General features: G+C 44.6%; 1 protein-coding gene across 3 annotated transcripts in view; it reads left to right on the plus strand.

Moving 5' to 3' along the window:
* The window catches only part of Ncoa2 (nuclear receptor coactivator 2), a 222,814-nt gene extending 207,869 nt beyond the window's left edge, over window positions 1–14,945 (plus strand). For all 3 annotated transcript variants that reach the window (XM_005361880.3, XM_013351868.2, XM_026786560.1), the window contains 8 exons: window positions 1,366–1,531; window positions 5,054–5,332; window positions 5,703–5,780; window positions 6,816–7,050; window positions 8,767–8,944; window positions 9,444–9,642; window positions 11,113–11,202; window positions 13,160–14,945. In XM_005361880.3, coding sequence (XP_005361937.1) covers window positions 1,366–1,531; window positions 5,054–5,332; window positions 5,703–5,780; window positions 6,816–7,050; window positions 8,767–8,944; window positions 9,444–9,642; window positions 11,113–11,202; window positions 13,160–13,171 — 1,237 coding nt within the window. In that variant the 3' untranslated portion in view covers window positions 13,172–14,945. The remainder of the gene's footprint in view (window positions 1–1,365; window positions 1,532–5,053; window positions 5,333–5,702; window positions 5,781–6,815; window positions 7,051–8,766; window positions 8,945–9,443; window positions 9,643–11,112; window positions 11,203–13,159) is intronic.
* The last annotated feature ends 327 nt before the right edge of the window (window positions 14,946–15,272 follow it).

A 15,272-nucleotide genomic window follows, 5' to 3' on the forward strand; every position in this document is an offset into this window, starting at 1 on the left:
TGGGGCACTACCACCCTGGTATACAGAGCTAGTTCGAGGACAGGCTCCAAAGCCACAGAGAAACCCTGTCTTGAAAAACCAAAAAAAAAAAAAAAAGATTAATTGGGGGAATGTGGACTGTAGGAAAAAAGAAGTAGGTGTCAAATTTGGAAACAACCAGTGCAAGCTGTTCTTCCACAGCCTCTCGGTGACAAGAGAGCAAGAGGTGAAATACCTGGAATATATACACCCTTATGTATGCACTCTTGGCTGACAGTGGATACACGGTTATATATGCACTCTTGCTGACACTGCGTACTCCCTTACATATGCACTTTTGGCTGGAAATACATACACACACATATATATATTCTCTCTCTCTCTCTCTTTCTCTCTCTCTCTCTCCCCCCCCCCCATAGTATCTCTACCCTTATATATACACTCTTGACTAACAGTGGCTTCCCAGCCAGCTTACCATGGCTCAGAAGCAGTGGGACTAACTGTATCAGGGACAGCAAGTGAGAAGAGGCATCAAAGGAACACTCAACTGGGTGATTTTCTCTTAAAAGTAGAATCTGATGGAGAATATAGATTGCACATTGATACATTCTACTCTCACTATTTGAAATTAATTGTTGGTTTCAGTGCTCAGCAGGACCCTATATTACAGTTCTAAGTCAAAATAACATAAATTAGACTGCCTGAGAAAATACAGCAGACTGAACAGAACCAGACAACTTCATCCCTTGATAAATTTATTCTTAGTTGTTTAAAAATGAATTTTTTTGAACTGAGAATAGCTTGCCTGGTACACATGATGCCCTGGGTTTAATTTCCCAGTACCATACACAATAAAAAGTAAGTTAGCTTACTATATACTTCTGTTTTCTCCACAGTATTCTATAGTACCCAATAGAATTTGAAAAAATATAACTCTTCATTTCCTCTCTTCAGTTCACAGTGACTCAAAGCTCCTCGAATTCACTCAGTAATTTAATTATTTTTATATACTATAGAAATGGTAGTTTGGTGTCAAGATGCTATCTTGAATTGCTTTATAGCAATTATAATTAGAAGGTTTGTGATTTCTTTCTCTTGGCACCTAACTCACGAGGACTAACAGCTACGTATCTTGAGAGCATTAATAAATGCTTGCAAATTCTGCTTCTGCAGAAACGCAAAATTTCCTAGTAGTGGTGAGTACCTGGCTAAGTTAAACCCCTAGTTTGCTAGCTGTAGAAAGGCATAGAAACAAAACTGCTTTATTAGCACGTGAATAAAGTGAATTTTTCAGGTGCATATTACCAAAAGTCTTCATTTTGTTCAGTGTTTGTCTGGGGTGAGAGTTCATTTCCATCAGCCATGGTGAAGTTTGTCTCTTTACAGGCAGCCATTTGGCAGCTCCCCCGATGACCTGCTGTGTCCACATCCTGCAGCAGAGTCTCCCAGCGATGAGGGTGCTCTTCTGGACCAGCTGTATCTGGCCTTGCGGAACTTCGATGGCCTCGAGGAGATTGATAGAGCTCTGGGGATCCCAGAACTGGTCAGCCAGGTAGGCCAGAGCACTGTGGGGGCCATGTGCTCCATAGACAAGAGGTGTCTGTTCCAGCAGTCTGCTCTGGGGTGCCTCCCCCGCTTTCCTGCTTCTCCTGCTCCTCCACTGCTCTCACATAAACTGTTGCCCAAGAAGCAAACCCCTGGAAATAACATAAAACTCGAAAGGCAGAAGAAAGCAGAAAGGCAGAAGCTAAAGCCCAATTTCTTGGCCCCCTTCTTCATGGGCAGATGAAGAAAAGATATCAAAGAAACCTCAGGTCACTATTCCTGGTGTTCTTGCATCTTGCCTCTACAAGGGGAGACAATATGAACACAGTCTGTGTGCTGGGGCAGGCAGCCCTACTTCAAAAGGACCGGTTCACACACAGGTAGTGGCTGCAGTTTAAACACTTTGGCCCTTATATGGGTGTTACCTGGAACAATTTTAAGAATTTTTAAGCAAACAGGAATATCAGAAAGGTCAATAAGCATGGTGGTGCACACCTTTAATCTCAGCATTTGGGAGGCAGATTCAAGAGAATCTCTGTGCATTCAAGGCCAGCTCTACAGAGCAAGTTCCAGGACAGGCTCCAAAACTACACAAAGAAACCCTGTCTCGAAAAACCAAGAAAAAAAAAAGCCAGTTACCTCAGTGAGTCTTGTCTTCATGGTTGGTTTATTTGAAGAAGTTATAGACCTGTAATTGTATTTCTTTGATTTGAGAATACCTGAGAGAGTGAGATAAATAACCCAGTGTCTCTCCAAAGACCGTGTCTCAAGCAGCCCCTGCAGCTGCTTTTGTGTGAAACAGCTCCCTGTTTTGCTGAAGGAAGAGGGACCTAGAAAATCTTCCCGCCTTTGTTGCTGTTCTCCTTTGCACTCAGCATCACACATCCTTCTTTCTGTCACAAGTACAGTCTCCTACATGTCACTGCATCTGTGAGGAGGTGACATGGAGCATTGCAGACCTTCTCTGAAACAATAGGGATAATCTTGTCATAATTCCCACCGTCTAGTCAGTTCATGGTGAAAACAGCACAGCCGGAAGAAACGACTGGACATGCACAATGCACCCTGAGTGCAGCCCGAAAGGAAATGGGTTAGCTGCTTCCTGTGGACATGGCTGGCTTTGCCCAGTGTCAGCTAGACCCTAGCTTCTCTGTAATTACCCCTGAGTTTCCGAGCGGCCTGTACCTCTTTGGTCCGTTTTCAAGGGTGTTTGTTTTTTAAGAGCGTATCTAAGCTGCAGCCTATTAGCCTTGGATTGATGGCACTTGGCCAGGGCCGTGCCCTCACCGTATTGTTCCTCCCCTCTGTTCTCTGTATTGTTTCCACGTCTCCTCAGCCAGGTTACCTGAACTGCAGAAAGCATGTTTAGGTAAAATGCGGGAAATGGGACACATGTGTAGCCAGAGTTGCATACAGGGTTTAAACATGGAAATTACATGCAGGGGAGAGAGCAGAGTCAATAAAGCGCTTGTCTCACAAGCATTCCCCAGAGCCCAGTGGTAGACACTTGTCATCCCAGCACGTGGTTACAATGTGGCGTGGAGGCAGGAAGATTCTGGACAAACCTCCCAGCCAGTCCAGCATAATCTATGAGTTCTAAATTAAAGAAAGACACTGTCTCAAAAAAATACAAAAATTAAATAGATGAATATAGAAATAACCTAATTTTATTTTTCTGTTGAAAATGGACAACTAGAAAGTTCTGAGATATCTCAGTGATGAGTGTCTCCCTGCTGGAACTCTGTGCACACTTTTTTTTTTTAAAGATTTATTTATTTATTTATTTATTATGTATACAACATTCTGCCTCCATGTATGCCTGTATGCCAGAAGAGAGCGCCAGATCTCATTACAGATGGTGGTGAGCCATCATGTGGTTGCTGGGAATTGAACTCAGGACCTCTGGAAGAGCAGCCAGTGCTCTTAACCACTGAGCCATCTCTCCAGCCCCCATGCACACTTTTTAAAGTGCTGCGGGGGAGGGGTGGTGAGCCACAGCTGTTGCGCATCTGCCCCACGATGCTGTGCAGCACTAGGGTGGCTTGGAATGACTAAGGCAGGGCTGGAGGAACCCTGACTGAAGGAGGCTTGAGATTTTATTGCTGCAGGGGTCTTACCCTTTGAAAGACCTTCAGATTTGTGGCAGTGGCTTCTAGGAGAAGGATTGGCTGGGTATATCTTCACATGGACACTCGGGGCTGCACAGGTTTGAGATACTCACCCTGAGAAAGCTCCAGATTTCCTATGTGTGAGAGAAAACAGGAGAGTATATACAGTTCAGTGGCAGAAGTGAGAAAAGATCTTGCCTCAGAAACAAGGTGAACCACAAAGAGACATATCCCGAGAAGACCTCTGTGGCATGTGTGTGCCAGAGAGAGAGAGAGAGCATGCTTTGAAAACTATGTAGCTAATACAAGATGCAGCTGGAATGTATGTAGTTCTTTGTGTAAAATGCACCTCAGCCGGGCATAGTGGTGCATTTGATCCACTGAGACAGTGGATCTCTGTGAGTTCAAGGCCAAACTGGACTACATAGTGAGTTCCGGGGCTATTATGAAAGTCTGTGTGTGTATGGGGGTGTTGGGAGAAGGCACATCTCTCAGAAAATTAACAGATGCATAATAACCATCTTGCAGACATGTCTGCCAGATACCAGTCAAGGCACGGGGAGAATATGTTAAATATCTTTACACCTTTCTTTCCTTCTATAGGTCTTTGGTGGGGAAGCAGCTATTTAAAAAAAATGACAAGAATATCGAATATGTCTAGCACGTAGTTAAGTGAATGATGATAAAGTGTGGGCATGTAAAAAATTCTGCCAACTATAGAGGACAGCTAAGTAAACAGTAGGCAGCGTAAGCCAGGCATGGTGGCTGGGAGCACTTGGGAGGTAGAGGCTCATGGTTGAACCCAATCTGGGCTACATAGCAAGTTAGAGGCCAACTTGACCTATGTGAGACCCTATATCAAACAGCTCTCACTCCCAAAGCATAGTCAGTGTATCACCTATTGAGGGTCTCAAGTCCCACATCACAGTGTGAACTGCAGCCTACCATGTCTCACTAGAAAGATTGCTGAAGTCAGCTTCATGCCCCCACATCTGTCTGTTATTTACAGAGCGAGGACAGGGGTGGTTGGTTCCCCAACACTGCTAATGCTGGCTAAGGCAGTCATTGAATTAAAATGAATGATCTAGTCAGAAGAGATAACACGTGCAGATGTCTGCTCATTGAAGCCCATGCCAGGTTCTGACTGGGGAAAGATAGAACATTACATAGTCTCAACCCCTTCTCCCGCCCCCGTGAAGGAAGTGCTGTGGGGAGGTGGTCTTGCCATGCACTTCGGTAGTTGGGTCTATTTCAAAGAGTCATTGAAGAAAAGGAAAAGTAGAGCCAAGCCCAAACTACCTTGATATTATTGGTACAGTATTTTAAAAGCATCAAATGTAAGAGGGAGAAAAAACTGTCTCATATTTAGTACAATGTTTTTAGTAGCTTTATTTATGTGCTTATTTGGGGCTTCTTTTCAGAGCCAAGCTGTAGATCCAGAACAGTTCTCAAATCAAGAGTCCAACATGATGCTGGAGCAGAAGGCCCCTGTTTTCCCACAGCAGTATGCGTCTCAGGCACAGATGGCCCAGGGTAGCTACAATCCCATGCAAGATCCAAACTTTCACACCATGGGACAGCGGCCTAATTACACCACACTCCGTATGCAGCCCCGGCCAGGGCTCAGGCCCACGGGCCTCGTGCAGAACCAGCCAAACCAACTGAGACTTCAACTTCAGCATCGCCTCCAAGCACAGCAGGTTAGTTTCTCCTGGGACCTCTGGAGCTGGGGCTCAGGAAGAGTAATGGGTGTTGGTGTACCAGTGAAGCAGTAGAATTGGGGGGTGGGGGTGGGCGCTGTTAATTGGAAAGGGTGATTCGACATAGATATTTCCTGTTTTGTAAAATGTACTGAACTGGAATTGACTACATAACCCTCGAATCCTAGCACTTGGCAGGAGGACTTAGAATCCTAGACCCTGAACTGAACGTGGTTGTGCACTCCCTTAATCTTAGCATGGGAGGCAGAGACACACATATCTCTGTGAGTTCTAGGTCAGCCAGGGCTATATAGAGACTTGAAGCACCCCTCTCCCAAAAAAGTATTGATTTCTGCTTGTTCGTATTTAGAATCGCCAGCCACTTATGAATCAAATCAGCAATGTTTCAAATGTGAACTTGACTCTGAGGCCTGGAGTACCAGCACAGGTGAGGAGCCCAGCAGCTGTGTGTGTCCACCATGTCCCCTCAGCTCCTCCTGTCATCCCTCCTCCTGGTTCTGCACCCCCAGGCCTATGGTCCCTGCTTTAGTGCCCAGTGCCATCTTATTGCCAGAGTACACAAGAGTTATGTTACAGAAAGTCTCAACCAGTCGTAATTCAAGTACTGACTGATGTTCCCAAAAACACAGGCTTGGGGTCCTACACACCTTTGATCATGACATTGTTCTCAGCACATCAGTACATAATCTGTTTTTAGGGGGAGTTTCTGTTTGAAGACATTTCCGTGTGTGTGTTTTACTCATTAACATTAAACTCGCAGTCAGGAGGTAGCTGGGGAAGGGATACCTGGGTAGCCAACCAAATCTGTTTTGGTAGTCACTGAAGAAAACCACTGCCACCCTTACCTCCACCTTTCTGAAGTGCACCAAGTCACTTTTGGCAAGGATTTGGTTTCTTGTTAGATTGGAATGTTCCTTAAGAGAGACTAAACTGCCATCCTCAAGTGATGTAAAGAGTCTTCTGCTGGGCATGGCGGCACATGCTGTAATCCCAGTGCTCAGCAGGCTGAAGCCAGAGAATAAAGAGTTGATGGTCAATTTGAGCTACATAGGGCTGGGAGAGATGGTTCTTCTTGAGGACCTGGATCCAAGTCCCGTTATCTCCATGGCAGCTCATAGTTATCTAACTCCACTCCCTGGTAATTGGACACTCTTCTCTGGCCTCCATGAGCACTGCACTGCATGCTGCGTAACACATACAAATAAACACAAAGAGCCTTCTGAGAAGGCCTGTGCTCTTTTGAAGTCCTTCGAGTGACTGTTCTCACAAAATGAGTTAGTCAACACCAGTGTGGTTACAGAATCATCACAAAGATTGAACTTGGAACCTCACATACTCACTCTCTAGTTGGTCCACTCTGGGTACTTTCTTTCGTGTAATTTTATTTTCCAAATGATTTTGCATGGAGCATGCCATTGGTATCATGTCTAACCTATCTACTCTTGGTTTTCCTTCATTTCAGGCTCCTATTAATGCCCAGATGCTGGCCCAGAGGCAGAGGGAAATCCTCAACCAGCATCTTCGGCAGAGACAAATGCATCAGCAGCAGCAGGTGCAGCAGCGAAGTCTGATGATGAGAGGGCAAGGGCTGAATATGACCCCGAGCATGGTGGCCCCTAGTGGTGTGCCAGCAACCATGGGCAATCCCCGCATTCCCCAGGCCAATGCTCAGCAGTTTCCATTTCCTCCAAACTACGGTACTGAACTTATCCCCACCACCTCTCCTCGGTCCTTTCTCCCCAGAGCCCCCCAGTCCTGGGTCACAGCTCTTCGCACAGCTCTCAGGAGGACATTTGGAATCTAGCAGAAGTCCCCAAGTCCAGCACAGTGCAGTCCAGCACAGTGCCATCCAATCTCTTTACCCTGGGTGCAGGTCTTAATTTAAGAATGACCAGTTGTGTGTGTGTGTGTGTGTGTGTGTGTGTGTGTGTGTGTGTGTCTGGTCTCTGGATGTGTGAGCGAACATGAGTGTGTCTGCTGAGGTCAGTAATATAACACACAAACACACACACACAAATATTGCTACTAATATTTGAATTTATTGGAGTCTGACACAAAGAAATCAATAGCTAGATACAAAATATCAGAATACATCAATCAAATTAAGTGTTACGGATATTCTACAGCTTTTGAAAAATACTTTGTTATTGACAATACTTATGAAAAAAGAAAAGAAAACCTTTAAAAGATTCTACCAAATCTTTACCGAATAGGTAATTCTTGAAGTGTTACATTAGAGCCGCAGTGGGAGACCTCTTTACTTCATATCTCTTGTTCTTTAATGTCAGTCTAAGAGATGACATACCAAGGATAATGTCATAGATATGAATGTTTATGTGTATCATGTTCAATTAATAGGGGGATTATTAATAAATGTAGGTGTTTACATTGACATTAAGTGTTCCAAATGGCTCTCCTTTCCCTGTCTGAGTGAACTCTCAGTAAGATAAGTCTTTGTGTTGCCTAAATACAGATGTGCTGTCTCTTTAAAGAGCAAAGATAATGTAGCCGGGCACTGGTGGTACACACCTTTAATCCCAACACTCAGGAGACAGAAGCAGATAGATCTCTGTGAGTTCAAGGCCAGCCTGGTCTGCAGAGTGACTTTCAGAACAGCCAGGACTACACAGAGAAAAAAAAAAAGAGAGGAAAAACTAGCATATTTCTTTGACATAAATGTTGTTTGGTGCTCCTGTAAGTGCTGCACAAATATTAAGCAAACACGTGTGTTACTCCACCCCTGAGTTGCCCTCTCACCGCCTTCCTTTCCCAGAGCCCCTGCTGTGTTTCCTTTCTCATGGCTGGGGAAGGTCTGCTGAGAGTTGTTTCCTTTTCCTGTGAATTCTTTTACCCTGAAACTAAACAAGAAACAGAGGCTGAATGGTCCCTGACTGCTAAACCTGACAGCACTCCGGTACTACAAGCCCTTCCCAAGGCAGTGTGAATGCAGTTACGTGTTTTCTAAAGTAGATGATCTCATCATTGGATGGTATAATTCAGTTTAATGAAGTTTCTTGTGTACTTTCAGTATATAGCTGAAATTAATGACCCTAAACTAAATGTAATCAACATTAACAGTGATAGTTACATTTTTGAAAAACTTTGACCATTTCTGATAAAAGTGATATATTCATACAAACTCTTAGTTTGGAGGGATGAAGGAAAGAATGTCATTTCTCTGACACTAGCCATGACATTTAATATGTGTCCTAGGACCCCTGTGACTGTTGTAGAGATTTCAAGTATGGAGACTTTTCCCCTGCACTTCTGTCTTAGCCTGAATCTTTTAAAATGTCTATAATTAATTGTATATAATCAAGTATTTCAAAATAACTTTGTGTATACTTAATTTGGAATATTCTCTCTATAATACAGCCAATAATCTCCTTTGGACTTCCTGTTTTGTTTTTAAGGAATAAGTCAACAACCTGATCCTGGTTTTACTGGGGCTACGACACCCCAGAGTCCTTTAATGTCCCCCCGGATGGCACACACCCAGAGTCCCATGATGCAGCAATCTCAAGCCAACCCAGCCTACCAGCCCCCCTCGGACATGAACGGATGGGCACAGGGGAGCATGGGCGGAAACAGGTAATACCACGTCGCTGCGTCTAATACAAATGATTCCTCAGAGCAGCCGTCCCATGCATTTATAATTTTAAAAATGTATTTGCTTAAGCAAGCAATAGCAAGTGAATTGCTAAATAAGCCAGTTTACTCTTTAGCAAAAATCAACAAAATTTTACAAAAGTCTAGCACAGCACCTCTTGTTTCGAAGTTGAAAGCAATACCTGTAAGCTGGTTCCCCTCTTAGCTGTAGAACTCCTGTAGAAGGCAGTGACCCAGAGCCAGTTTTATCAGTATTTGTGATCAGAGCAAACACAGAGAGCATCTAGGGCTAGAAAAGTGGGACACGATGTGAATCCTCTCAGTACCGATTGCAAGGGGAAAGCTTCATGTTTCTGTTGCGGCATCACAGGCCAACTGGCCCTGTATTCATTCATTTAGATTCGTTCATTCTAGAACAAGTGCTCCAGACTGCCAGCCTCGGTTTACCGCCAGGCTCTAACACCTTTTCCCTGTGTTCCAGCATGTTTTCACAGCAGTCTCCACCACACTTCGGGCAACAAGCAAACACCAGCATGTACAATAACAACATGAACATCAATGTGTCCATGGCAACCAACACAGGTGGCTTGAGCAACATGAACCAGATGACAGGACAGATCAGTATGACCTCAGTGACCTCCGTGCCTACGTCGGGGCTGTCCTCCATGGGTCCTGAGCAGGTAAGTGCCACAGAAAAGCAACTCAAAATTTTTTAGTCTTGACTTTTTGTCTATTTGTACCCTTGAGTCCCACATCTATTTTGAAAAGTGTTTTTTTCACCTTATTTTCACCTGTGCCAGTGAGATTTAGCAAAAATACTTTTTCATGGCAGACCCTTAGGAAAGACTTTTGACTGCTAAAGGGTTGGGGTTTTTGTTGTTGTTTTCACACCATCAACATTTTTCATGATGTGGGATTTAAACACGGAATGGTGAGCGCTGTGAAGTTTTAGAGCTAGCTTTGCCAAGTGGGGTAGCGCACACCTTTATTCCCAGCTCTGAAAAAGCTGAGGCAGAAGAATCTCTGAGTTCGACCTGGTCTGCAGTGCAAGTTCCCAGACAGCCAGGGCTACGCAGAGAGACCCAGTCACTCGCAGCGCCACGTGGCTGCCATGCAAAGGCTGCTGCCCCGTTGATCCTCTCCACTGCCACAGTGCAGGTGCCATAGTTGGTTTCTTGGCAGTTTTTAATATTTATTTAGTGTGTCTGTTGTGCCATCGCTTTATTTAGTTCAAGGCCTGGACTACATGAGACCGTGTCATAGGGAGGAAGGGAAGGAGGGAGGAAAGAGAGAGGCAGTGTGATGCTCATGTTGCAGACCCTACACACATGGACCCTGGTGGCTTCTGGTTTGCTGTCTGGCATGTGGCAGGAGTGAGGGGGCCAGTGCTGTAGCAGTAGAGCTTAGTCACAGGCCAGCCTCCTCAGGAGCAGCTGGATGCCTTTGGTAACCCAGACCATTGGAAACGGATGCGTCAGCCAGGAAATAAAACCACAAGTACAGTGTGTCTTCTGACAAAGCCGTTCTCTGTTAACCCTGGTGGGATGGCTGTCACGGTGGGGTGGGGTGAAAGCACTGGCCATCAAGCCTTAGAACCAAGTTCCATCGTAGGACTCACGTGATAGTGAGAACCAGTCTCTACCTCCACACGCACGCTGCGTGCGGCACACAAAATAGAGGTGATAAAAGGAAAACATTAAAGAAATAGATCGATGCTAACAAGTAGCTTCTTTGGCCAGAGTTGGTTCATGAAAGCCAGCGGTGTTTTGGGTGTTCACAGCTTGCTCTTGCAAATTAATTGCTTGCCTGAGGAGCAAGGGTGTGAGGAATGGGTTTTCACAGTCACACCGCCAAGTTACCAGTCTTATTCAAACCAGCCTTAAACACACACACACACACACACACACACACACACACACACACACACACAGAGGAAGGGAGGGGGGAAGATATAAATGAAAATATGCAAATAAAATTTACTTTTCTTGAAGGCAAATAGCATACTATCATGTGTGTTTTCAGCCCCCATACTGCCCCAAAATGTGCACAGGGAAGAGCAGCTAGGCCCCTGAAGTCATTGTGATGGAGTCGTTTCTCCCCAGGGACATAAGACTAAAAATGGGAAATGTGTCATGTGTTGTCGCCCTCAGGTAAATGACCCTGCTCTGAGGGGAGGCAACCTTTTCCCAAACCAACTGCCTGGAATGGACATGATCAAGCAGGAGGGAGATGCATCTCGGGTAAGCAGCTGGAGTCAAGGGAGGGCGCAGCCAGTGTGGCTGAGTATCTGAAGGCCAGAATGGACATAAGTCAGTGGTTTAGAAATGGCTGCAAGACATCTTATAATTTCATTTGGCATAGAGAACTTTTTGTGTAAATAGTTTTTGTTTGGTTTTTGCAAGGTGGGGTTATTGTTTTTTTCATTTGTTCTAATATAGGATGGCAGGTAGCCCAGGATGGTCTTGATTAAACTCACTGTATAATGGACCTTGAACTCCTGGTTTCTCCTAGAATCACAGGCATGTACCATCACGCCAGTTATTTATGTTGTTTGGTTTTCTTAAGGCTGGGGCTGCTAGGGATACAACCCCATGGGTAGAGGACCTGCCTGAATGGATAAGAACCTGTGGTGAATCCCCAGTACCATAAAAAAAAAATAGAAAGAAGCTGGTGCCCTCTGCCTTCCCTCCCTTTTTCTCCTTCCCCTGACACACCCCATCACTTAAGGGATAAAAACTTTTGTAAACCATGTGACCTCACAGAGATCTGCCTGTCTCAGCCTTCCAAATGCTGGGATCAAAAGAGTACACAGCCATGCCCAGCTCTAAAAAACATTTTATCCTGTTAGGTAGAGACAGGAAAATCTGGAATTCAGGGTCATTAGCGAATTTGAAGCTGGCCAGGTTACAATGAGATCCTGTCTCAAAAAATGAAGCAAGGACCAGAAATATATCTGAATTCGTTTCCAAGAACTCACAGTGGAAGAAGTTAACCAACTCTCAAAGTTATCCTCAGACCTCCACATTCAAACACATACAACAATAATAAAGTTTTTAAATAACCTTTAAATAACCTTTCAAGCCCACCCTGGAATACCCAAAAAAAGAGACAAATAACTTGATCCCAATGGAGAAGCTGTAGGATTAAATGAATGTTGAACGTCCTTAATCCTGGGTGCTTTTGTAGTAGTAATCAGATTTAGAATAAACCCAGCCCGTATCTTAATAAGATAGTGTATTTGTTTTCCCACTCTGACCTTTGGGTTTCAGAGGTCTGACGGTGTATAGGACATAACATGATGGTTAGGTACACAAAAGCTCAGTGTCAGTGTTTTCAAAGCTTTTACCAGGTGAGAAAGGCACACACTGTACCAGATTCCATATTGACCATGTGTTGCATTCGGAGTTTACCAGTTCCAGGGCTAATTTGATAAAATGCTCACTGTGTAGGCATGAGGATCTGTGTTCAAATCCCCAGCTCCCAACTAAAAAGCTGGGCATGGTAGCACACACCTACAACCCCAGGACTTCAGGGAAGGAGAGAAGGAACAGGCCAGGCAGTCTAGCTGAAGGTAGAGAGTGATGGAGAAAGATCCCAGATGTCAACCTCCTCCATAGCACGTGTGTACACTCAAGCAAGCACATACATATACCACACGCATGCATGAAGTAGGTGCGGGCTGTGGGTGGTAGTGTGACCATTGTAGCCCAGGCAGGCCTTAACCTTGCTCCTCCTCTGCCTGTGTCTCCTGAGTGCTGCGATTATAGGCATGTGCCATCATGCCTGGATGGAGGAATGTTTTCAATAAGAGAGCAGAAGTCATTCAGGAGAGACTGTCCATCCCCTGACGGCAACCTGTGAGAACCTTTGCACTGTTGGGTTTGTAAATGTGGCATTCTGTTAGGAACAGCACCATTTACCTTCCCACAACATCAGAAACACGAGATTTATGTTATCTAGAATAAACTAGCTTTTGTGTTTTGTGATAGACATTGCATTGTTTTCATTTATTAAAAAAAGGAAAAAAACACACACACACACTTGATACTGATATTGCCAGGATGGTGGTACACACATTTGGGAAACTATTGTAAGGGGGTGGAGAATTTGAGATAGGTCCTCAGGGATGCAATAAAAATAACCAACCAACCATAAGAGCCCACTGTCTTCACACTGCCTCTGTCTGTTTCCTTCCAGAAATACTGCTGACCCTACAGGTAGCAGTCTGCTTCTATCTTCAACCCACGGGGCTTACTTGCTCCAAACACTGACCAGTCTGCAGAGCTGCGTCTCTTTATTCTGACCCACCTGACCTGCCACCGGTTCCCCCAGGACACATCAGCAGACAGTTGGGCGCTGGCCCCAGCAGAGAGTGTGCTGGCTTGGCTGTCACTGGAAGCGCTGCCTCTCCTGCCAGCCTGAAGCTCGCCTCCAGACCATCTCGCAGTCTGTCCACTGCATTCACCTTAGTGCAACTTAGATCTCTCCTGCAAAGAATATGTGGACAGGCAAACGTCATGCCCATTCAGATTGAATGTATCTAAATGTATGTATCTAAGGAGAACCATGCTCTTGTTCTGTTCCTGTTGAGTTCCACACACTGGGTTCTTGCTTTGTTTTCTTGGCTAATCAGTCTAGTACAAAAGATTACGATCCTGTCTAGAGAAAAGAAAGGAATTTTTTAACAAAGTCAAACACAAGGTGTTGTAAGCTAAATCCTGCATTTGGGATGGAAGCAGGGCAGCACTGAGCAATGCTGTATGTACCAGCACACCCAGCACGCTGGAGTCAGAGCCTGCAGGAAGCCGACCGCTGTGGCATGTCGGAAGGAGCGCCCAGTGTTTGAACAGATGAGGCGCCTGAAAGAGCGCTCTTCACGTGAAACCTGGAAATCTGTTCCAGGTTTCCTCTTCCTGAAAACCAAACTAGGTCCCCCAAATCAGGAGTGAAAGAATATTAATTTCTAAATTGTGATTTTAGATTGATTAGGTGGTTTGAATTGGCATCTCCTCCCCTCTCTGGCCCTGACCTCTGCCTCCCCTCCCTGCCTTCTCTTATCCCTCCTACTTTCTTGGCTTTTAAATAAAAACAGCAACAGAAACCAGCTTAGCCATGCATCCTGTCAGCGTTTCTAGCCACTTAGCAACAGCTTCCATCAAAAGTGCATTTCCTGTCAAGGAGAGGAAGAAAGTGGAGAAGGGACACCAGTCAGGCTGCGACACCTGCGTAAAGAGGCCTGGGTTGCGGCATCCGCTCTGGCCACCGAACGAGGGAGTGCCGATGAAATCGACAGCAGACATCACGACAGATCTGACCTCTGCCATGGGTTTTTTTATTTTGTTTTTTAGCAGTGCTGACAAAGCCGAAGTTTTGTAAGGTACATAAAAATCCAGTTTATATGTAAACAAGCAATAATTTAAGTTCAGAACTTAAGTGTTTTAATTGTATAATTTTGTGAGGTATACATATTGTGGGATTGACTCAAAAATGAGGTACTTCAGTATTAAATTAGATTTATCTTCATAGCAATGTCTCCTAACGGTGTTTTGTAAAGGCTGCCAATGCCTTGATTGGACCTGATTTGTAGACTTAAGTCCTTTTGTTTTCTAAACCTTGAGATTCTGCTCATGAATCATGTATCTAATCTATATGATATGCAGCCGCTGTAGGAACCAAGTCTTGATTTTATATGTTTATATTCTTTCTTAATAAACCTTAGAAAGACTACACATTACTAGCAGCGCACTTTTATGGTTGTTTTTCTTGCCCACTCTGTCGGGGAATAGCCTTTGTTAACTGGTATCAGATTCCAACAACTGCAGTACCCAGAACTAAGACCTTTTCAATTCTCCGCAGCCCCAATATACATACTTTGTTACCTAAATTTCAGAATGGTATCTTTTTGATGTCTAAAAACAAAACATTTTATAATATGTCATTAGCCAAGCTTTCTAGGAACAGAAGTTTTTCCTTGAAATTTAACTGTTTATTCGTGGCAGGGTGAAGAACATTTAAAGTACCCTATTTATATTTATGTCTCTCTATATATCTACAGATTGTGGAAATATAGAAAAGAGATATGACCCAAAGACAAATGGTAAATCGTCTGAAAGTGTTGCTCCAAGCTAAAGAACTTGCTGGAAATTTGCATTCCCATACCTTTTCCACTTTGAGAGGAATCTCAGTGCAGGGAGGTGGCCAGGGACAGCACTTCCCAGTGACCACCAGTTCATGCATCCACTCAAGGCTCCAGGGAGCAGATGGAGGCCAGGAGCTCTAGGCCCTCCCCCAGGAGTGAGGCTCACGTGGT

The sequence above is a fragment of the Microtus ochrogaster genome, linkage group LG5 (genome assembly GCF_000317375.1).
Source record: "Microtus ochrogaster isolate Prairie Vole_2 linkage group LG5, MicOch1.0, whole genome shotgun sequence".
NCBI lineage: Eukaryota > Metazoa > Chordata > Mammalia > Rodentia > Cricetidae > Microtus > Microtus ochrogaster.